Source organism: Oryctolagus cuniculus, chromosome 8 (assembly GCF_051225735.1).
Source record: "Oryctolagus cuniculus isolate XC-2025 breed Fujian yellow rabbit chromosome 8, ASM5122573v1, whole genome shotgun sequence".
Lineage (NCBI taxonomy): Eukaryota > Metazoa > Chordata > Mammalia > Lagomorpha > Leporidae > Oryctolagus > Oryctolagus cuniculus.
In genome coordinates, this window is record NC_142874.1 from 111,538,310 (window position 1) to 111,552,814 (window position 14,505).

A 14,505-nucleotide genomic window follows, 5' to 3' on the forward strand; every position below is an offset into this window, starting at 1 on the left:
TTCCTTTATGGATTTTCATAGTTCCAGTCTAAGGATTTGCCACTACATGTTACTTCTAAAATTTTTTAAAGTGTGTTCCAGTGTTCATTGGGTGTTATATAACCAGAAGAAAAGAAGTTGCTGATTTCCTTGTGTCCCTCTGGATATGTAAGGAGGATCGTTGAACTGTAGAAAACGCAGTTGTCTGCTTGACCTTCACATGCATAGCCCTGTCCTTAGCCTAGGTCCCATAGCTTTGAAAGGAGCTTTTGCCTCAATCACTACCATAGAATCTCCTCAGCTAGCAATACCAACCAGCAAACTTGCATGTGGTGAGCAGACCTTAACATCATGGAGTTTGGAATTGGAAGGAATCTAGATACCATTTCAGCCAGACAACTCCATTTTAAGAGGCCCAAAGTAGGTTGGTTTGCCAAAGGAGATACAAAATTCATAATTCATAATGAAGCTAAATTATAATTCCAGGTCTCTTGAGTCCCATTATACGACGCTTCCACTCTGCCATCTTAATTTTAAAAAGAGACCAGATATTTTGTTGGGAAGACTTTCTTATTGTCTGGGAAGTTGGTCATCCAAACAATTGCCTAATAAACCTCTTGTTTCAATAAAATTAGATCATTTTAATGTAGTAAAATAGTAATATGAAATAAAGGCTAAAATAAGGCTCATTTGCTTCTTTCTGTAGTAAACTACACTGTTCAGGGTTAAGATAGAGCTCCAGCATGCTGCACTGAATTGTGATAGTGTTTGGGGTGTTCTACTATGGGAGAATCTTTAGATGGCTCATCCTGCAGCTGACAAGAAAGTCAACCATCAAAAGTCAATATTTGGCACTGATTATTAACATTTCAGATAGTTCTCCACATACATAAAGCAAAAGGGAAGGGGCAAGAAGATGCATAGCTTAGGTTTCTCTTGTGGAATTATAAATTTTGATGTCACTTTCTCTCTCGTGCTTTAATTTCACTTTTTCTTTTCACTTCCACATAAAATTATCTTGTTCTACTCTTCCTTTTCTTTTTATTCACTGTATTTCTTTTCTACCTCTTTCTACTCTATCACAAAATCTGAGACATTGTTTTCTAATAAGAGTAGCTGGAAGAGGCTCCTGTCTATGTTTCTTGGATTTAATCACCCTACACACCCTATGCTTTGCTCTGTGGGTTGGCATTAGATGCCTGATTCTGAGACACTGACTTGGAACTTGTACTGTGAGTGTAGTACAGTACTGCTGCAGCCTGGTGGGAACCCTGAATAGAATTTTGCTTCTAACAGTAGAACTCTTCTGCATTCTGCAACACATAGTACTAGCAAAGAAAGGATGCACAATAGATAAAACTATTTTCTACAAAAATGTCCATAGTTAACTGTTTCTTAATGAACTGCTAGTCAGTCTCTTAACGTCAAAATTAAATATTGTCTGCTTCTTGCTAGTGCCATGACTGCTGGTTCTAGCCTAATTTTTATGTCTTGTGATTTCTCTGTGAATATAACTTAAAGTCTGTATACTACAATTAAACTATGTATAAACACTCAAGTATATAGGCCCGTTCTCATTATTGAAGCCTCTTAATGTTTTATTTAAGAAGTTTCAAATTGAGAAAAGCAAGGGGATGAATTCATAAGTGCTATAGTTCTTCATGGGGGAATCCCCCACATTTTATGAAGAGAGATTTTTTACAGACGCATCTTCCTTTGTTAAAACTTATGAAGATTTGGGACTGGAGCTGTGGTGTAGCAGGTAAAGCCTCCACCTGCAGTGCTGGCATCCCATATGGGCCCTAGTTCAAGTCCCAGCTGCTCCACTTCTGATCCAACTTCCTGCTATGGCCTGGAAAAGCAGAAGAAGATGGCCCAACTCCTTGGGCCCCTGTACCTGAGTGGGAGACCCGTAAGAAGTTCCTGGCTCCTGGCTTCAGAACTTCCCAGCTCTGGCCATTGAAGCTGTTTGGGGAGTAAACCAGTGTATGGAAGATTCATTCTCTCTCTCTCTCTCTCTAACTCTCTCTCTCTTCCTTGGTGCCTCTGCCTCTGTAACTCTGCCTTTCAAATAAATAAATCTTAAAAAAAAACTCATCAATATTTAGTATTTCCATTTTTACTTCCTTACCTTATTTCCCTTTGAGTAGCAAAAAATATACATGATTGAGTTATTTAGATTACTCCATGAACTAAAAAAAAAATTGTAATGTTCAGTTTCTATCTCATTTGTATCAGTTGCACAGAAACAAATAGGACTAAGCACAGATTTTTGTGTGATAAAGATCAAATATCACATGAGTTTTAAATATTAATTATGAAATCATTATGCTACTAAGATGCCAATGTATTTTGTATTTATTATTGTTTCCAGAGCTGGATTTTAAAGAAATATGTTTTAAACCAGTATTGTCCAATAGAACTTCTTTAATGAGGAAATATTGTTTCTATACAATCCAACTCAGTGACTACCATTCTTAAGCCCTTGCAGTATGGCTAGTGCAGTTGAGGAAAGGAATATTATTATTAAATTTATGTAGTCAAAAGGAGCCCTAGGAGCCACTGTATTGGGCAGTATGGCTTTAAACCATTCCCAATATAAAGTTAGTCCAGTATTTACCAAAACTCAATTGAGGAAATACTGGTTTTAGAAGCATTTGAGAAGAGGTGAACAATAAGTTATTTTTTATTTTAAATAATAATGCACCTGAGAATAGACACTTACTTCTCTTTTAAGCTAAGTAGAAAAATCAAATCACATTTTCAGCACTAAGGAAAGTTAAAGGAGAAACCAATATAAACTTTGCGTTGTCTATATTTACAACAACATAATATTGACTTCAGTCCATAGAAATAATGTGGTACTTTACCAGAAAATGACCTAAGTGAAATCCACCCACAGCATGGCTCATATAGACCCAGCTTGACTTTGACATAGCTACCCTCTGAGCAGCATCTTTTTGTCATTCTTACTCTCTGTAACTTTTATATTTATATTCTAATTGATAATTAACAGGGCATTTCTGCATATATACTTCCTTCCTTAAATACTTTCACACTTGTATGAGCTTTTTTCATCCAGGTTAAAATTTTTATTCATCATGTCTAGCTCTCCAGAATTATAGAGCATATTCTATGGATTGTAACATGGTGTGGTATAGAAGACAGTAGGCTTTAGTGAAAACATAAAAAAAGATATAATCTCTAGAAATTTATACCTTAAAAAGAAGCGAAGAGAACACTAAGTATGAATACATAATTGTATTACTTGTGTTTGTCTGCTTTGGTTGACCCATATGCTTAAAAAAGGTTTTTAAAAGTTCTAAGCTACAAAATTAGACATCATTTTACTTCAGTTGAATTTGAAATTTGTATCTGCAATTTGAATCATGTGTTAAAGTCATGGAAATAAGTGCCTAGCTAAAAGTAGTTATTTAATTTTGTTGTTGCAATTGGCTAAGTCTAACTTTCTGCATATTACTTGTCTGAACTTGAGTGTGTGTCAGTAGTAAATGTGTTTTGAGATTACAGTTTGTGCTGGCTTAGATTGATTTTAATGTGAGGAATTGAAGAGTTAAATGTTTCATCTGAAATAATTTTATGTAAGCCCAAAATCTTCTTCAAGATTTATTTATTTTATTTCAAAGGCTGAGTTACTGAAAGAGGGAGAGACACAGGGAGATAGATCTTCCATCCTCTGGTTCACTCCCCAAGTGGCCACGACAGCCAGAGCTGGGCCAGTCCAAAGCCAGGAGCCAGGAACTTCTTCCAGGTCTCCCACGTGGGTGCAGGGACCCAAGCACTTGGGCCGTCTTCTGCTGTTTTCCCAGGCCCATGAGCAGGGAGCCAGGTCAGAAGTGGAACAGCAGGGAACCAATGCCCATATGCTATGCCAGCACTGCAGGCAGCAGCTTAACTTACTATGCCACAGTGCCAGCCCCAAGCCCTGAATATTATGCAAATCTTCATCACTGGATTCTGATCTCCTAAATAAAATATAGTTAGTTTTCATGACCATATGCCACAATTTTATATGTTTAAAGTACAAAGTGTGTTAGGTGGTAATGGAAATTGTGACTGTCTTTTATCAAAGACACTAGCCTACTGAAAAACCTCCTTTCTTTTTATTGTTGCTGTATAAATGAGCCGGTATGATGATAGAGATCATATGAATTTTGTTCAGAGGATAAGATTACAATTAAAGGTTCATAAAATATTTGTCTGATTTTTATAATTCTATTCTGACAAGATTAGTGTACTATTATTTATGGTTACATAATATTAGAAATTAAAGGATTTCTTTAATTTTTAGAAAATTTGTGATACAAAATCTCTGTAACTAGGTTTCTATCCAAATGTTAATTCTTTAAGTCATTTTTTTTTAGTTCCTTACAACTATTCATTCTCTCAAAACTATTCCAAGAAATCTTTTTCAGGAGAGAATATATATGTTTCATGTGTTTTATAAATGTAGTCACACCCAATTTGGTGCTTCTTTTTTGTTGACGTGTGTATGCTAATTATACTGCATTTACTTTTACATACATTAATATCTCTGACACTAATTCTTTCCTGAAACTTTATTTTCTGCATCTGAAAACTAAGAACTCATAGGAAGTTAAGAAGGAATTTGTCTAGTGAAATAAGCAATAATCATAACCCTAAATGAACCAAACTGCACCGGTTTGTACATTGAAGGCTTCATTTAGATATTTATAGGCTGAGAAAAGAACTTTACAAACTGACAAGTTGATATTGAAACTAATTTAATCCCATCCAAGGAAAGTATGTTTACTTCTGCACTTAGAATGGTGAAAGCTTGAAATTTTGCTAATACAGTTAAAACATTGCAATAAAGGTAGCCACATATGAATTAATGAAATATGTATTTGGGTATTCTTAATATACCAAGGTCTGTTGCACAAAAATTTTGGCATTCAGAAAATGTAATCCATAAATTTGTAGGAGCATCTTTCTGATTTAAAAAAAAAAAAGTAGTTTGAAACTTTCTAGCTAACATAGCAATGATCAGGTTTTGTGAGTACATGAAGCTGTATTCTTTGTTTTTGTTGGTCTGTTTGGAAGTTTTTATAATAAATAGAGATTTTTTTGTTTTTAATTACTCACTTAATACCACATGCCTGGGATCTGGACCAAATCTAAAAGGCTAAAAGTATACATTCAAATATAGACAACATCTGTAATAAATGGATCCACTGAAAAGAAAAGTTGTTAATAATGTTGGGACACCTCCTTGAAAATTAGGTGTTACTCTCCTCTTCAAAACAGAACAGAGGGAGAACCACTTCTATCTGATTAGTGTCTACTGACTACCTATACATACAGGTCATCTCAGAGAACCAAGAAATACTCCTGCCCAGATGATCTGTAAGCATGGAAAATGTGCCTCTCCATATTTGCCAATCCAAAATGTTCTTGCTAAAGGACATAAAATTGTATGAGAATTCCTGAAAAAGTTAAACTTATTTAATTCAGCAATGAAAGCCTAAGCTTTCAAGGGCTAACATTTCCTGTAAGCATGATTGAGTAGTAAATTTTGGCTGAGAATTTTAATCCGATTATACCTTTCTGTAAACATGGCTAACTAGTAAATATTGCCGGGAATTTTAATCTGGTTGTATCTGCCATGCCATGACATGAAAGGAACATGGCTAACAACATTTTAAAAGATACATTCTACAATACAGCTGGCTTACCAAGAGAGATTCCTACTACTTTAGTTCACATAGATCCCCATACCCCTACCCCAGTCTGAGAAGAAGACAAGGGTCTTCCTGCCCTTCATAGTCAACTAGTCATCCAATTTATTTTTTCTGGCATACCAGTGCTCTATTTCTGTAAAGCAATAAAGCATTATAAGGTATGGTACTGTGATCCATATCGACAGACCAGTAGTGCTAAATGGAAGATGATTTATTTTTAAGAGGAGTTCATCAAAATTACATTTATTTGTTTCACAGAAGGAACCCAGATATTGCAAAAAGTTTGCTACTGGTATCCAAGTAAACTGAAGGGATAAAAAGACTAAGGAGAGGAATGTGGGCATGTGAAACAATATGAGACCATTGTAAAGCACCACCAGGAACTGGCGTTGTGGTGTGGTGGGTCAAATTGTTGCCTGTGATGCCAGCATCCCATATGGGCACCAGTTCAAGGCCTGCTGCTCCACTTCTGATCTATCTCCCTGTTGGTATGCCTGGGAAGGCAGCAGAGGATGGCCCAAGTACTTGGGTCCCTGCACCCACATGGGAGACCTGGGGGAAGCTCCTGGCTCCTGGCTTGGTTGCAACCATCTGAGGAGCAAGCCAGCATATGGAAGATCTGTTTCTGTCTCTCCTTTTCTTCTGCCTTTCAAATAAATAAAAATAAATCTTTAAAAAAAAAATAAAGCACCACCAAAGAAAGGAAATTAAATTAAAATTCATTTATGATCTTACAGCTACTTTGCAGAAATAGTTTTGAGAACACTACATTCATTTATTAATATGGAGTGTGAAAATGTTATTGTGAGACATAACATAAAAGTGACTAAAAGTACTCAGTTTTCTGAATGGATTTATTATGACTTCCTACTTTTCTTTTTAAGTTATTAAAATAATTTTGGCTCTATAAGTTTGGGTCTTTTTAACCTTATTGGTTTTATTGTTTTATACATTGCAATTCCAGGTTTGTAATTTGGTCAAGTTTCCTTGGAAAAGTCACTCAAAAACTTTGCCTAGATTCTGCAATGTTAAAACATAAGTACTTTACCGCCCCTTGAAAACAGTGCTTCTATTTAACTTGTATATAATGTACTAGATTCAGTAAATATTAAGTGTTATTAAATAAAAATTTTCAGTCATAATCCTTTCAAATCACGCTCACATTCGTTTAATAAGATTTTTGAAAGTTATTTATTGTTCATGAAACTTCCTTACAGTACAACGCTGCCCCCTGTCAAATTTCTTGAAAAGATAGTATGTAGTCATCTTCTCAACCTCTTACCTTCCAATCCTTCTAGTTACGTCTGTGCATTAGCCTGGGAGCTAGAATCAAACCAGCAATTGGTAAATTAAAACAATGTATAAAATGTTCTAGTCCCACAAGATTAGAGGTTTATTTTATTTGGTTGGTGTGGAATTGCTAATGAATTTACTTTCTAATGTTTTTGTTTTAATTCTTTTAGAACCAGTTCGAAGATACAAAACTTACCACAGTGATATCTTTAGTACTTCGAGTGAAAGTCCATCCATTATTTCCTCTGAATCAGATTTCCGACAAGGTGAGAGGCATCTGACACACACACAGTGCTTTTATTTATTTGCAAGACAGAGCTCCTACTTTCCTGTTCACTCCCCATATGACCACAAAGACTGAGACTGGACTAGGTAAAAGCCAGGAGCCAAGAACTCAATCCAAATCCCACACATAGGTGGCAGAAACCCAGTTTTTTGAGTCATCCAGCTGCCTCCTGCATTAGCAGGGAGCTGGAGTCAGGAGCTAGAGCTAAGTGTCAAACCTAGGCACTGTGATATGAGATACTGGTTTTGTAACCATTAGGCTGAATAAACCAAAGTTTTCTTTTAGACAATCGTGATTATTTTTCAGTATTGTTGAAATAAGTTATCAAAAAGAATAATTCTGTGTAAAATGTTTAAACTGTGTTGTTACCCATTTAATAGTACTATGGGAGCTTAATAGCAGTTTAATCAAATAACAATGCAGTTATCGTAGTCATATAGATAATAATTCATTATTTTTAAAAATCCTATGAGTTACCCTGAAAGAGTTTAATAACTGTATGTCATTAATTTAGTTATGTGGATATGATTTTGTAAATTATCATCCTTGTCTGTTATATGTGTTTTAAACAAGATTGCATCATATTTTTGTCACCTATACTATCATTCTTTTTTTATTCACAAATAGTGAGAAGAAGTGAAGCTTCAAAGAGGTTTGAATCCAGCAGTGGTCTCCCAGGGGTAGATGAAACCCCAAATCAAGGCCAGTTACAGAGACCAAGGTATGTCATATGAAAGAGTATAATTTAATACATTTCCAGTGGCAGATGTTTATTTTTCCTTTATTAGAATCAAGTAGAATGCTTTTGTATTCTTTCTTTTAATATTCCTTTTTCAGTTTTTCTTCCTTTAGCTCTCTTTCACTTTAATTTCTCAGACATTAATCCAATTATATGAACAACAAGGTGTTAGAATCTGAGTATTTACAGTTTGTGTTTGACTTTTAAAATTATTCATATAGCTGTACAATAACAGGAAAGTGATGGAATGGCATTAAATCTGTAATAAGATAGTAAACCTTGATTTCTAAGAGAAAAACTTCTCCCTTTGAAAGTGGGAGCAGGCTTAACAAACAGGTTCTCATTATTTGTTGACTGGCCAGAGTTAGGCTACTACTAAGTAACCTATTATGTAAAAAGTTAATTATTCATTCTATCTTTCCTAGCTTACAAGAAGTCTTCTGGTATTTTCTTAAAGCCTGATTTGAGCTGTTTAGAGTTCATTTTCATACCAAAATACTTCAGCAAATTTGTCAGCAGTTAGTATTGTTCTTTTGCTGTGCTTAGGATAGTATATTAGAGCTGAGTATTCACTTTGTTTAAACTGAAAGATGTCAAGTAAAGTGTGAGTATATCAATGTCTGACCTAGTCATGCATTCAGGTCCCTTGCAGGAACAGAAGATGTTGATAATGCTAAACCATTAATTTAAAGTTTGTAGTTTATAAGAGAACCAGAAGTTGCTTAAATTTTTCTGGCAAATTATGAAAGCCCTTTTAAATTCAGTTGTTTCAGTTTAAGTGCCACCTAATGCATGGGAATCACTTGAAAATTGACAAAAACTCTTAGCCTAATTAAATATGCCAGACACTGTTTCACACCTGTAAACTATTAATAGACTGGGTAACCCTAGCCATGTGATTGAAACAATGTATCCATGGTTTAGAGTCCAAGTAATTAAATACACTGCACTAAAATTATTCCTTAATTAATGTTTCAATGTTTATTAATTTTTTAATGCTTATGCTTTTTAAGGAGTCTATATTTTATTTTAGGGAAAGCTCTGCTAAGTATCACTTAGCTAAAGCAATGTTATATTTACTTAACATTTTATATTTCCTATAGTCTTGTGATGACCCCATTTTGATCATTTTTAACAAGATATTTGATAAAAATAAATCTGTGCTTGATATTACAGTTTCCTTTTTTTTTTAAGGGTTTGTTCATTTATTTGAAAGGCAGAGCTGCAGAGAGGCAGAGGTGGGGGGGGGAAGGGGGCGAGGGAGAGGGAGAAGGAGAGGGAGAGGTCATCCATCCACTGGTTCACTCCCCAAATGACCACAACAGCAGGAGCTGAGCCCATCTGAAGCTAGGAGACAGGAGATTCTCCCAGGTCTCCCACGCAGGTGCAGGGGCCCAAGGACTGGGGCCGCCATCTGCTGCTTTCCCAGGCCTTAGCAGCTGGGACTCAAACTGGCACCCATATGGATGCTGGCACTACAGGTGGTGGCTTTATCTATTACACCACAGTGCCAGCCGCACAGTTTTCTTTTTCTTTCTTTTTTTTTTTTTTTTTTTTTTTTTTTGACAGGCAGAGTGGACAGTGAGAGAGAGAGACAGAGAGAAAGGTCTTCCTTTGCCATTGGTTCACCCTCCAATGGCCGCCGCGGCCGGCGCGCTGTGGCCGGCGCACTGCGCTGATCCAATGGCAGGAGCCAGGTGCTTCTCCTGGTCTCCCATGGGGTGCAGGGCCCAAGCACTTGGGCCATCCTCCACTGCACTCCTGGACCATAGCAGAGAGCTGGCCTGGAAGAGGGGCAACAGGGACAGGATCCGGCGCCCCGACTGGAACTAGAACCCGGAGTGCCAGCGCCGCAAGGCGGAGGATTAGCTAGTGAGCCGCGGCGCCAGCCCCACAGTTTTCTTAATAAAGCAAAAGCATTTGGGGAAGAACAGCAATAAGGGACCAATATAGAATCTCACTAAACTTGGTGCTAAATTGAGGAATAGCTGTTAGGATCACTCCTCTCTATTACAGAGCTGTCCTGGTTAAGGCAATAAAAAGAGTAGCATTCTTGTTGTGATACTGTATGATTGTATACTTTAAATATATACATTTGATGTATATCAGTTATTCATCAAGAAAGCTTTTCTTTAAAAAAAAAGTCACTCTTCACAACTGATTTGGAGATAACCTATGAATAGCTAATATTATGTCCTTTTTCGCTTGGTTAAATGCAGGAATAGAGATAACAACTGGAAGAATTATTGAGATTATGTGTTAACAATTGATTTACTATCAGTTTGTTTTATAGTTTGTTATTCAAAGACATTTCCTTTAAGCAAAATTAAAGCATTTTATGAAACATTTCAGTTTTCTTTATACGAAATCTCCAAAATAACAAGATTTTGAGAAAAATTTTAATTTTGCCTATGTCCAGATTTTACTTAAGAAAGCTTCACTCATCAAGTTTGGGGGGATAAACTATCCTTTGTTTCCTAGCTGATGTAGGGAGGAAAAAAATAGAAACACACACACATGTGATGTTCATAGCATCTCAGATGTAGGTACCAGTAAATGAAAAAATTTCAAGAAGAAGTAGACTGTTAGGTATACCTGTGTGTTCTGTAAGTTTTAAACTCTACTTCATTTACTAGTTCCATCTTTTTTCTGCCCTCAGAAACACACGTGAACCAAAATATTGTCTAAACTCCTTAGTCAAGTGCAAAATTTTTTGAATGTGTAGAGATTTCTGATAATAACTTAATATGTTCCCAGAGGCCCCTCCTTGGCTCTCAAAGGTCGCTCTGAGTTAACCCATCCCCTGCCCAAGGAGAGCGGGCTGGTGGGGGGAGGTGGGCTAAAAAAATAAATAAAAAAAATAACTTAATGTGCTGGTACACAAGCAGGAGGTCCTGTTGTTTTGTAGGTCACATATTTGTGAGAACTATAAATAGTGCTATATTTATACATGTTGCATGTTTCTTTGTAAAAATTTCCATTCCCTTTAGATAGAATGAAGTGACAAAACAGATCCAGACAGTGCTATTGATTCGTATCATGGAGGGTGGGGGAGATGAACAGGAAATTCTGAGTCAGATGCAAAAGAATGAGTAATTTTTAGATTCTAAGCTATCAAAAGTGTCTTTCAGTGACCAAAAAGGCTATTCAAATCTGCTTCCAAAGAGCGTATCTGAGCCTTTCTGTGTGTTCGGTTTTGAAGTGTAATTTATACATGGTACATTCCCACTGCCTCTGGCCCTGCTTGTTGAGGTGATCATTTTTCCTGATTCCAAACAACCTATTTATTCATCTCTCAGTGATACAGCTTTTCTGAATTTTTTTTGTTTTTGTTTTATGTCTCTTAAATCTTTTAATTCTTATAGAAACTTCTACCAGACACTGTGATGAGAGAGAGAAAATGATAATTATTTTTGCTGCTGTGAGTAGCTGTGAGTGTAATTTGAGAAAGAAAGCTGATACGATTGTTGAAAATTCCAGATTTGAGTTAAAATGTGTAGACTCAAATTCTTATTATCCTTGCTCCTTCCAACCATTAAGTGACAGTGAACCATGAAATCATATTCAAACATTCCCTCAACAAATAACTACTGATCACTTACTGTGTTAGGAACTTTGAGGTGCTAGAGCTGTAAACAACAAAGATAAACTCCTTTGAGAGAATGTTAAGTGAGAAGAGATAGCTGACAAATTAAATGATGTCAAAATCCTGTTTACATAGACAGTGATATTAGAGAAGGTCTCTCTTAAGGGGTGACTTTGAACAGACAACTAATACAGTAAGAGAGTGATCTGTGCAGATAACAGCAGAAGGAGTGTTCCAGACAAAGAGAATAACAAGTGCAAAGGTCCCTATGATAGAGAAGATGTGTTGCATGTTAGAGGAATAGCAAGAAGAACCAGGTGACTACAGATGAGTGAAGGCCATCATGAATGGTAACCAAGTAACCAGGACTTAAATCAGGTCAGAATGAAAGGTAAGTACTATAGGTGTTATTCTAAGTGTAATAGGAAGCCATTGGATGAATGATTGAAAGCATAAAGAGTAATGATCTCATTTACATGGTATTAGGATTACACTGGTCAGTTCTGTGATGAACAGATTGTAGGAATAAATGACCAGTTAGGAGACAGGTAACAATATTCAATTTGAGATGGTAGCACAGACTTGGTTGTTAGTGAAGAGTCAGAAATGGATGTCTTTAAGTTGTGGCTTTAGGATTTGTCCCTCAATTGGGTTTACAAAAAAAGAGAGATCAAACATGACTCCCAATTGTGTCCAAAACAAAAGGTAAATGATTGAGAAGTTAGACTTGGAAGGGAAAGTATCAAGAATTTGGTTTTAGAAATGTTACGCAAAAGATGTCTATTAATATTCAAGTAGAATACTCACCTAGGCAGGTGAACAGAATTAGAACTCAGGAGAGAGGCTGGGGTTTCAAAAATACATTTCAAACTTAGAAGAATATACTAGGTAATTAAGACAGTGTGAGTAGAATAGATAATATAAAATATGAAGTACAAATGGAGATCAGAAATATTTAAAGGTCTGAGCATTATTATAATCTAACATAAAAGATTAGAGATGAAGGAGTATACAGCAAAAGTGACTAAGAAAGAGTAGCCAGTGAAGTAAAAGGAAATTAAGGAGAACATGGTTTCCCAGAAGTCGGATATTTCAAGAAGCAGAAGGATTGATCGGCAGAAGTTTGGTGCAGCCATAAAAACACATCTTGTAAAAACTGTAAAAACACATCCCTATCAGCAGACTTAGGTTCAAAACTCAGCTCTACTTCCAATTCCAGTTTCCTGCTAATGCGCATCAAGGGAGTCAGAAGATGATGGCTCAAGTACTTGGGTCCCTGCCACCTACCTAGGATACCTGGATTGGCTACCGGCTTTGACCTTGCCCAGCCCCAGTTGTTTTGCAAATCTGGGGAGGAAACTAGACAATGGAAGATTCTCTCTCTCTCTCCTTCCTTCCTTCCCTCTCCTCCCTCCTCTCCCCCTCTCTGCCCTTCAAATAAAATAGTACATAATTTTTTAAAAAGGAGAGGTGGGGCCGGCACTGTGGTGTAATGGGTAAAGCCTCCGCCTTCAGTGCTAGTATCCCATATGGGTGCCGGTTCAAGTCCCAGTTGCTCCTCTTCCAATTCAGCTCTCTGCTGTGGCCTGGGAAAGCAGCAGAAGATCACCCAAGTCCTTGATCCCCTGCACCTTCGTGGGAGACCCAGAAGAAGCTCCTGGCTCCTGGCTTCAGATTGGTGCAGCTTCAGTTGTCACCTAATGTGCCACTCCAATTGTGGAGTGAACCAGCAGATAGAAAACTTCTCTTTCTCTCTCTCTCTGCCTCTCCTTCTCTTTCTGTGTTATTCTGACTTTCAAGTAAATAAATAAATCTTTTAAAAAAATAAATAAAAGGAGAGGTAATATTGAGCAACTGTATCACCTGATGCTGCTGGTCAAGTTAAGAAGAAAATTAAGAATTATCCTTTGACTTTGATAACATAGGAATCAATCATTTTTGCTACCCATTTTATTGGAATAGTTTGAAAAGATTTACTCTAAAAGACAGCAGAAAAAAATGGAGTGAAGCATAAAGGGGAAAGTAGAACTCAAATTTTTGTTTTGTTCTAAATTATACAGCATGTTTGTATACTAAAAATATGTATGAGTATTGATAATAATTACAGTAGCAAAGTGTTTGCATGGGGAGAGGGGCAGAATCCCATTCACAGTAAGGGGTTTTACTTCTATGTAAGAGTACAGGAGATTCATCCATTGTGACAGAAGAGGAGGTAGAACATCAGGATACACTTTTGGGAAGTTTGGTGGTGGAAGGATGGGAAAGTTATTTCCTGACTGCTTTTTATTTCACTGAGAAAAAAGAAGAAAAATTACCTATTGAAAGAACAAGGAGAGAGTAATGGAACATTAAAAAAGGGAAAGGGGGAGCCGGCGCTGTAGCACAGCATGTTAACGCCCTGGCCTGAAGTACCGGCATCCCATATGGGCACCAGTTCTAATCCTGGTGGCTCCACCTGCAGTCCAGCTCTCTACTATGGTCTGGGAAAGCACTAGAAGATTGCCCAAGTCCTTGGGCCCCTGCACTTGTGTGGGAGATCCGGAAGAAGCTCCTGGCTCCTGGCTTCAGATTAGCCCAGCTCCTACAGTTGCAGCTATTTGGGGAGTGAACCAGCAGATGGAAGACCTCTCTCTCTGCATTTCCTCTCTCTGTGTATCTTTGACTTTCACGTGAATAAATAAATCTTTAAAAAAGGGGGGGGAGTAGAAGAAAATGTAAAATAATTCTCTAAGGAAATGAGTTGTCAGACAATGGGGAGGGCCCAATGAGATCAGTTAGCACAGCTCTACATTTCAAGAGAGTTGATATTGTATGCAAAGGAATAATTTTAAAGATAAACTTTGGAATCAAAGCAATGTGAAGTCAACAGAAAGGAAATTGGCAGAAAGTAGTCAGGTTA

General features: G+C 36.9%; 1 protein-coding gene across 9 annotated transcripts in view; it reads left to right on the plus strand.

The window, feature by feature from the left end:
* Positions 1-14,505, plus strand: part of PTPN13 (protein tyrosine phosphatase non-receptor type 13) — a 241,934-nt gene that overhangs the window by 126,140 nt on the left and 101,289 nt on the right. For all 9 annotated transcript variants that reach the window (XM_008267633.5, XM_008267635.5, XM_089303139.1 and 6 more), the window contains 2 exons: positions 7,166-7,261; positions 7,909-8,002. In XM_008267633.5, coding sequence (XP_008265855.3) covers positions 7,166-7,261; positions 7,909-8,002 — 190 coding nt within the window. The remainder of the gene's footprint in view (positions 1-7,165; positions 7,262-7,908; positions 8,003-14,505) is intronic.